The sequence below is a fragment of the Halichoeres trimaculatus genome, unplaced genomic scaffold (assembly GCF_033239565.1).
Source record: "Halichoeres trimaculatus isolate MK-OKI-2021-1 unplaced genomic scaffold, fHalTri1.1 fHalTri1_scaffold_10, whole genome shotgun sequence".
In the NCBI taxonomy this organism is placed as follows: domain Eukaryota; kingdom Metazoa; phylum Chordata; class Actinopteri; order Labriformes; family Labridae; genus Halichoeres; species Halichoeres trimaculatus.
The window spans coordinates 14,039,919-14,049,939 of record NW_027437187.1 but is presented as its reverse complement, the minus strand read 5'-3'; the positions used below and the strand labels follow the sequence as shown (position 1 = coordinate 14,049,939).

Sequence of the window (10,021 nt, the reverse complement as noted above, 5' to 3'; positions counted from 1 at the left end):
TTAAATGGTGATCAATACATGAGTCAATCCAGCTTAGATCTGATACTGACCTCAGCAGTGTTGGCAGCGTGTCTCAAATCCAGCACAGCCCTTTACTTCTTACCTAAAGATAACCACATGGAGAGCTCTGGTCTTGAACTTGTGTTGAAACCACAGGACAAAAATGCAAAAAATAATGAGTGTGTGTTTGTGTGTTTTCAGCTGAGCTCCTGTCTGACCGCACTCATAAAGACAGAGAAAGAGGCCGAGGTGAGGAGAGCTGCTGTTCACGTTATCACGCTGCTGCTCCGAGGCCTCAGCGATAAAACCACGCAGGTACAACATGTACACTCTCATCTGACAAGTAAACATCTGTTCCCTGGTTTTAATAATTACTTAAAGGCTCATCAAGTTTTATAATATTAATGATGATAAAAAAAACGATAATAATAATAATAATAATAACCTTATTTTTAAAGCAACTTAAAAACATTAGTTTACAAAGTGTTTTACTACAGGAGTCCTTGAATAAAAAAGATAAAATAAAAACTGATTAAACAGTAAAATGATAAAACACAATCGAGGGGTACAACCTCAAAATACATTAAAAACCTTAAACTGTATAAAACATGGACATAGTCTCTGCGACATCAACCATTTATTTCTGAAACAGTGAAACGAAGCCGATTTGCGGACGCAGCCTTATTGGATATGACACGGGCTCTGAGCTTCCTTTCTAACAGCTACAGGACCCCCGTCAGTCTCGTGAGCTGAGCTGTGTCTCTGATTGGACGATCAGATGGTCCTAATGATTTATAAACTGCTGAGTTAGAAAAATATTCTCTTGAATGTTGTGCCGAGGCTCTGTCTCCTCTGGTTTTAAGCCTCATCTTTGAAACAACAACGGGGTTCCCACTCAAAGATGTAAGTCTGCAGACTCACTCATATGAGGTTGATAGATTAGACAATCTTATAATCTCTTCTAAAACTAACGTGGAGCCAATGGAGGGAGGCTAGGTCATCTATCTTTACCTGTGAGAAGCCTGTCTGCTTCTTACAGACTGATTTTTGATTTATGCCAGAGAGGAGAGACTAACAGAAATCTGATCATGGGTTACCTTTTCAGGATCCATCTGGGATAATATGGATTGATTTTTTTTTCTGAGGTGCAAATTTGTAAAAACATTTCAAACACAAACACAAAACAGACCGTTTTTACAGCAGCCAGGCTCAAAGGGTCCTCAGGTCTCAGAGGGAGGTATATCTGTGTGTCATCTGCATAGCAGTGGAAAGAGCCTTAACAATGCTTGACAAGTTAGCCAAGTGGCAGCATACAAACAGAAGATAAACTGAACATAGAACTGAACCCTGTGGTGCACCATTGCTGATCTTTGAGGTTGAGGAGACATGATTATCTAGAGTGACTGGGAAGGTTTGATTTTAAGTATAGCACTCAGTCCAACTAAGTGCAGTGTCTCTGATGACCACCCAACTTTTAAGACATTGGATTGGATTAAATTAACGTGACCTACTGTGTTAGATGCTGCACTTAGGTCTGAAAGGGTTAAAATTGCTCTCTCCCCTGTGTGTGTCGTTAAAAGGAGGTCATTGGTGACCTTGAGGAGGTCCGATTCGGTACTATGATGTTGTCTTAAACCAGATTAAAACTTCTTGAGTAATAGTATTTTCTCTGTGAGATTAGATCACAGATACACTCCAGGCCTAGTTGTCCTGAGAGGATCAGTAGTGCAAGTGTGAAAGAGGCCTATGATGCACATTTCTCAGAGATTTTTTTTGACATTGTTTCCCCTTGACATTAAAAGGTTGGACCTTAGCAGCACCAGAACCAAGCAGACAGCTCACTGAAAATCAGAGTTTTAATATTTTGAATGAATTCTTTTTACATTTGGAAATATCAAACATAGCTCTATAAAAAGAGCTGTATTCAAAGTGTAGTAGATGTCAGTGTGTGCAGGTGTGATTTACATGATGCTAGGCTTCACGGTGACACTCTTCCCTTTCTGTAAACAGAGACACTGAGTGGTCAGTGAGGTCACCGTGAGGCTACCCGCTCCGTCTCCATGGTTGGAGAATGTTTCCTCTGTTACTGACAACAAATAAAAAACAAATCAAGTTTAACCAAACTGACTTTTCTGCTTCAAACCGTGGAATGCTGGAGGCAGGAGGACTCAGTCTGGTCCAGGCTTTAAACAGGATGAGTACTGCAGCTCAGGGTGTGTTTTTGAGAGTAAGAGGCTGTTTTTACAGAGTCTGACAGGTCCTGTAATCTGCTCCAGTTTCTCTGTGGCCATAACTGGGGTTAAGGACTACATGTAAGCTCCTTGGACTTTCTTCAAACCCCATGTTTTTAAGTCACACCTCTTCCTCAATGTTTCACGTCCTAAGTCTCTGGAAAGCCTTTCCTCAAGTGTTGTTTTTAGATAATCAGGTGCAGGATCCAAACTGATCACATCATGGTTCTCTGGTCTCCAAATATGGAAGCAGCGGGGCAGCAGGATGACCAGATTAATTTAGTCACTCTTCACTGTGTGGCTTTGAGAGTTAAATAATGCAAACGCTCAGCCAAGTTATGCAGAATACTACTGTAGGGCAGTGAAGGCAGATTATTACAGTGTTCTGTAATGATGGCACAGTTTAAGACCTTTAAAAATATAAAACTGGTCATGAAATCCTTAAATCCTGTAATTTAAACAAGTTTATGATCCACTAGATGTGATCATTGAACAGAAAAAGATAAACAGATTAGTCTGTTACTATCCCCAGGTGCAAGCGATGCTCTGTCAAAACTGAAATCTAAGCAAATGCTTCTTATCTTTAGTGTAAGATACTTATATAAGCCATACTCACCTGACAAACCCAGAAAAATGTCTTATTTCAAGGTATTCAAGGACAAAAATGATGCTTGAATTGCTTGTGAAGAGGACCTGGCTACAGTGTGATGTGGCGGTTGGGATGTTGCCACGATTACAGTGAGCTGTCCAGCTGCTGGTCTCATAGCAGGTCCTGTCATTATGAAGCTGCAGCAGCTGTACGTGGATAATGATACACAGAGGGGCATGAGAACAGATGAGAGGGACAGACCCTGACAGGCCGGGACTCAAAGGTTAGGCCAAAGGTGGAGGAGAGCAGTGAGGAGGGTGGAGGAGGTGATAGAGAGGTTGAGAAGAGCAGAGAGCAACAAACAATGAGGCGTGACCTGTTGAAAAACATTGAGGAGCAGAACGTTGGCTTATGAAAGGCCATGCAGTTTATGTATCAATCTTTGACATGGTCAACACCTGTTGAGCTCATTTACTTGATCAGAAATACGACAGCAGACAGCATCTGTGGCAGTTTAGCTGGATTCATGCTGCAGGCAGGGTCTGTAGTTTTCCTAACACCAGGGTGAATCAGTGAAAAGAGTAAGACAGCTCGCAGGACTTCATCTAACAGCTCACTGTGACGTCTGTCTCTTCTTCCAGTACTCATTAGATTCAGCATTACACTCTTTAAGCCGGGTGGAAGGCAGTGTTTGGACTGTTTTTCTCGCTGTGTGAAAATAAGAGAACTGGAATTATATTCTCCACCTTGTCTGTATGTTTAATGTCTGAGGACTTTGACAAGGCAGGTGTTCAGTAGGGAACTAATAAGTTATGTAAGAGGTCACTTGTTTTTTCTTTAAGGTTTTATTGGATTCCTAAATAATCAGTTTATGTATAAAAATGCACATGCATTAGTCTGAAATTATACATAAGAAACATGAAAGAGAAGTCTGTCACACAGCGCAGTTTGATTTTATAAGCAGTAACCAACCGTAACAGACAAAGTTTCCTCAAAATGAGAACAACAAACTGAGAAACCAGACTGTTTGTCTCAAGCTTCCAGCCCAGTCTGCTGAAAAACAATAATTAAAAGTCTTGTTTCCCTTTCTCTCCTGTGACTTTTCCAGGTTCTCAGAGACGTCTTACTGGACCTGTACCGAGCCCTGAAATGGGTTGTCCGCTCAGACCCGGATGAAGTCGCAGTGCTCCACGCCCAGCTCGCTCTGGAGGAGCTTGATGAAGTGATGAGGAGGTTCATCTTCCCTGAGCAGAAGCTGGAGAAAAAGATTGTTGTGCTTCCTTAGAGCTCAAATTTTATTTTAGCAGGATCTTTATAGTTTGGACTCCAAGAGGACTCAGTATTTATGTTCTCTGTTTATGGACTCTGCTAGTCCAATACCAGCTCTGTCTTCAGGTAACATGTATTGTTTTGGCCTCAGACTTTTCCTTGAATAACAGAACATTAAAGCTACACTGTGTCAAACTTCAACAGTCTATTACCAAATTAAAGTATTTTTATGTGAAGACTTAAATGTTATGTACTGTTAATTGTTACCCAAGATTCATATTTCATATCTGAACAGTTTTGTCACCCAAGTTGGTTCAGGGCTCAAAATACAGATCTTACAGATTTCATAAGCAAATCCATCATTATTTAAATTCAGATTAGTATGGGTGCAGGTTTGGCCTATATGGCAAGTCGTGTGCCCATGTAGTGGACGGCCCAGGTTTTGTTTTAGGTCTGGGGTGCTTTCCTGCACTCCGCACTCTGTCCCACCTTCTGGCCCAGAGTCTCACGCACACTTTTGTAATGACTTTTAGCAAGGTGTTCATTTTGGAATTAAAAGGAGATCAAATGGAAACAAATTTTCTTTGTTCAAGACAATTTTTACTGGATACAACGTACCAAGGTAAGATATTTATCAGTACAGTTAGGTAGCGATAGAGTTTGAAACGTGACATCCAGCAAACTTTGTAGTAGCTGGCTATATGTAGCAACATTAGCGGCCCGTGCTAACATGACAAGAAGCAAACACTGTCTGTGTAGGTGGTTTAGTGGCTGTAATGTGTAAAGTTAGTGAATCCTGGTTATGTCCTGCCCTGTCCTACTCTTCATTTTATTGATAGACTCTCAAGTTTGAACAGACCACTGCAAAATAACTGCTGCATGTGGGTTGGGATGAACATTATTACATACAGTTTAGCACTTTTAGCCTTTAGCTCATGCTCTATCACTCTTCTGTTTAGCTTTCTTCTGCTCTTCTGTCCTTTTTCTGTCTGACAGTTAGGCTCTTGTCTCCACCATCACTATAAAATTAGTCACAGAAATCGTTTTCAGCAGAGAAAAACACAGACCTCCCTTCTCCCTACTAAACTTCGTCAGCCGGTGTCGTGCTGTCAGAGACTTAGATGTGCTGTAAATCAATCCAGTTCTGCTCGACCTGATCTTGAAGCTAGGAAGAAGCATTTCAAACTAAACTGCAACCTGTAATAGTAGCGCTGATAATCTCATTTTAAAGTGTGGATTACTATCAAGCATGTATCTAGAAGAGAGACTATTTCAACTTTTTTTTAGAAGAGGGTTCCTGCAAATTCTTAAAAAGTCTTAAAAGGCATTGAATTCATGAATCTAAAAACAAGGCCTTTGATCGCCTTAAAGTGTCTTAAATCAATCTTTATAAGTCTTCAAAAAATGTTAACATGTGTTACTATGATTGTAAATAGACCCAATAATATCAAATAAATGCTAACATTTATTTTATTTTTAAGTGAGTGACTCTCACGTTAACATCACATAATCACGATAGCAGAACCAACAAACATTGATGTGGTTGCAGCTGGGACTCTATTAAACTCTATAAAATTAAATTGTTATATTTTTTTACATAGAAATTTTCTCTTACAAAATGATTTCTCCTTGTGAAGACACTTAACTCTAACCTGAATTGGAGACTATGCTTGACATCGCTGTGTGAACATGAATAAATGAGGTCCAGCAAGGTTTGAACAGTGGGGCTCAAGGTTGACAGAGAGCAATGAGACATTCCTTCTTTTGTTTCATCCATTGAGCAAAAAGCTAACAGTGTATGAGACATGACCTTCTCTCTGTCCCCCAAACAGCAAACACAGGAGGCTTCAGCCTTGTTTGCAATCGGTGGATATTTCCCCCATCGCAGAGTCAAGGTACTGAGGCAGGCGGAGGAGAAACACGGTCTTTCATCATACTGGCAGATTTAGGTCTTTCTTACAGCCACCAAACGATGACTCTCACACCTGTGTTTACTGTGGGGGTTATGTATCTTTCCTCAGGGTCACCTCAAACAACAAACAAAAAGAAACACTTAAACACATGCCAAAGGTTGATGTAGATCCTGTGACATCTTGATTTGAATGGATCTGGATGTTTTGGAGAAAATCCTGGAAACACATTTCTCCAGACTGAACATTAAAGCTTCAAGGGAGAGGTCACTGCTCTAAATCTGAATATGGGGTAATATAAATGAATCAAACATGAATCAAGTAGTTGAGAGAAAATCTGTTTTATGGGTTAGAAAATTGAGCATTTCAAGTTCTTTTCTTTTTTTTTTTAATGTTTTGGTTTTGATAAAAACTGACATCCATCCCAACTTATGAGAAAATTTCCTGAGATCAATCAAAAAGAGTATTAACAATTCAGAAACATCAGCTCTGGAAAAGTGTGTTTATAATAACAATAAACTGTATGACACATGGATGTAGTGTACGTGAGGCCACCCATGTTTCTGATGCAGAGGTTTGAATCTTATGGTCATCGGATGGAAGTGTGAGGTAAAGTGCTGCCAAATTGATATATTCTATGAGTTTTTGTAACTGCATTTATCCTGAACGTTTTGCAAGGATTCTTTTAATATTTTTTTTATTGAAATAAAGAAGCTCAGAGTCATGAGAAAAAAAAGAAAAAAAAAAGTGAGGTGAAGAGCTGGAGTTGAGGTGGGTGGGCTTTTAGCCTTCTCTTAAACATCTACAAGGTGTACACCTGTCAGCGGATCAGCTGTGCCTCTGATTGGCTAAAACTCATGATCTTAAAATTTACTGAATTAGTTGAAAGAAAGAAAGAAAGAAAGAAAGAAAGAAAGAAAGAAAGAAAGAAAGAAAGAAAGAAAAAGAAAAACACGTTGTACAGTGAGTATATTACATGTTATTACCAGGCGGCAATCTCCGGTCTAAGAATATGTGACAATGCAGAGGTGCTAAAATCTGCTGTTTCTTGAGTGTCTGCTTGAGAAGCCACAGACACACCGAACAAAAAAAAAAAACAAAACAAAAAACAAAACAAAACAAACAAAAAAAAAAAGAAACCGTTTTCACAGCAAAAAAATGTATCTTTTTACAGCCTGGTTAAAAAAATGTCTGAATCGCTAATTTCACGATTGGCACACAATGAAGTTGGGTGATATTTTTTTCTAACTCGCCCATTCCGAGGCACAGCTCAGCTCACGTGACTGACGGCGCGCTTGAGCTGTCCTCGTGGCCCTTGCCACTTCCAATATGGCCACAATAGCCACTTTGCTTCAAAAATCCTCTTCGGAAACAGACAGGTGACGTTGGGGAGACTATATCCATTAATTATACAGTCTGTCGTTATCTAATGAACCAGGCTGGAAACTATTTTTGCTGTAAAGTTTGGCTTCTTGGAACTGGTTTGTGTCTGCTTTCTGGTATTTTTGCAACATTAATATTTACACTTTTTTAAAGTACAAAATTATTTTCAGAATCAGTTTTATGCCAACAGTTCAGCCTCAACCGTTTCTAAGGGAAAAACTTCCTCGGAGATGATATGTAGCTAGAGTTAGCTGTCAAGCCTTCCTCACATGCAACAGCTTGCCAATACATTAGCAACAACTTCATTTCCTGTCAACAGCTTTTTTACTTCTGTAAATGGACAATAAAGTCAAAATAGGCACAAAATATGGCCATCCTGAAGTCAGCCACTGCTATTCATAGCTTGTTGTTTATTCTGGTTATTTTCTGCTGTGATGTGACAATTATTTGTTGAGGGGATGGAAAAATTAGACAATTAGCTACAGATGAAACTATGTATAGTGTAACCTGTGTATTGAGCTGTTTTAACCCTAGAACACTATTGCTGGGTGATTTTCGCCCGGGCAAATGTATTTACATGATTTTCATCCTGTTGTGTTTGTCTGGGTTTTGTGGGTCCCTGGGTAGCTCCATGCAACTCACTGATGTCACTAAAGGTAGGTGTGTTTTCCTGCTATGGTCGCTGTTTTTTTTTTCAGCAGGGATGTGGTCGAGTGATTTTCACTTATGTTAGTGATTTTTACCATTTTTTTATTATTTAAAAAATATATTTTTTCTTATAACCTTCACTAAACAAGGCTCACATGTCCAAGGAATAGATAAACCAAAGAAAAAGTCCTAACTTTAACCTTCCTGATTTTTCACAAATTTTAGAGCCTTACTTTTAGGTTCGTTGTGACACATTCTTTCATTTTTTAAGACTTTGTGGAAAATTAAAAGAAGAATACTTTTTTCCATGTATTGTTGTACTTCAGTATATTTTGATGTGAAGCATTTTTTATTGGATATTTTACATTGGGTTAAACATACCTGGTGTGAGTGATGGTGTGACTATCTACAGGGATAGTATTCTAGGGTTAAAAGCTCGGGGAGTTTAACCATGAAGCTCTTATTTACACTCTTCTCAGCCAGGAGATTGACTGGTGATAGGTAGCTGGGGAATAACCCAACCCTGAGTAACACTGAGAGCTGGTCTTTACATCTTTACAGTGACCAACCTTCTGTGGGGAAACAGGCCAATGCTTTCGCCCATGCCAGGTAAAAGGAAATCCATGTATGACAAAGAAAGAATGAGCTGGAAGCACATCATGATTATTCCTGCTGTACAATCGCTCAAGCCAGCAACAGGTCTTCAGCAGGGATTTACTTCCTTTTGAAGCCAGCTTCAAATGTTCCTCAGAGGAGCTGCAAGCTTTGAATTCAGTGACTTCATTTTTTCAGCCCATACAGTTTGTGAGCTTTCATGATGTCTGAAGTGAATCTGGTTTGTTTTAGTCCTCAATAAGTTATAATTTTTGTTACCTGTACCACTTACATGAAGCAAAAAAAATCTCATTTCACAGACTGAGCTCACTTACGATGCACACTGTTTTCCATTGCCTGCACTATTTTAACTCATACAGTGAATAGGTAGACAAAAGAGCTAATTTGAAGCCCCCTGGGGACACCTAATGAAGTTCTTAGCAAAGCCAAAAGTTAGCAGTACTCTTCCTGCTGGACACTCATTACAGACAAGGTCAAAAAGGTGTTTGATCCTCTGGGACAGAGAAAAGTAGATTGTTCAATTTTGGCTGACATAGTCCTCTAATAGGACATCCCACTGTTCTGTAGGTTATGCAGATTTTTACCCTCGTCTTATTTTCTGTAACTATAATCATAAGGAGATTTAAAAATGCTCGATGCCAAATTGGTTCATGCATTTTAATCCCCTCAGCAGTTTGATCAAGGTCATTCCTGCTTGGAAACAGCAAGAAGCCTTTTTAATATGCAAACACACAACATGGGTCGCATCAGCAATGAGCTCAGCCGTGTTAAAGGCAGAGGAAAAAAATTCTATTATAATTCAACCAAGCCCAGATATCAGGTTGAGCTGAGGAAACCATTTTCCCGTCTGCAGAAACTGAATACTAAGACAGCTGAGACCACAGGTTCAGGTACAGCACATCTACATCATTATAAATCTGTTTCTCTCCTATGGTTTTATCCTCTTTCTTTCTTTCTTTCTTTCTTTCTTTCTTTCTTTCTTTCTTTCTTTCTTTCTTTCTTTCTTTCTTTCTTTCTTTCTTTCTTTCTTTCAGGGGCAGAGGGGAACCCAAAAGGATACATGTGGCAAGAAGAGAGTGGTCAGGGCCAGGAGTCAAACCTGCCACCTCTGCAATGACGACTGTGGTCTTAGTACCTGAGGCACGTAGGTCTGGGTTTTAAATTCTTCTATTCGGGTGAGAAAGGGTCAGGACCGAGGACCGTATAAATAATGGATACAGCTGACATTATTTCCCACACTGATAAAATGATTGTGATTTTGAAACCTTGAAATCGAGGTGGTTTTTTTTTTGCCATTAATCTGTTGTTTTTCAAGAGCCAAAGCAGATCAAGTGTAAAGGTAAAGGTGGAATTAGGGAGCAGCAAGGAGGTGACAG

General features: G+C 39.5%; 1 protein-coding gene across 1 annotated transcript in view; it reads left to right on the top strand.

Annotated features, from left to right (window-relative positions):
- The window catches only part of tango6 (transport and golgi organization 6 homolog (Drosophila)), a 20,630-nt gene extending 15,993 nt beyond the window's left edge, over positions 1-4,637 (top strand). Inside the window, exons 17-18 of the mRNA XM_074678611.1 lie at positions 202-315; positions 3,929-4,637. Coding sequence (XP_074534712.1) covers positions 202-315; positions 3,929-4,105 — 291 coding nt within the window. The 3' untranslated portion in view covers positions 4,106-4,637. The remainder of the gene's footprint in view (positions 1-201; positions 316-3,928) is intronic.
- Positions 4,638-10,021: the final 5,384 nt, after the last annotated feature.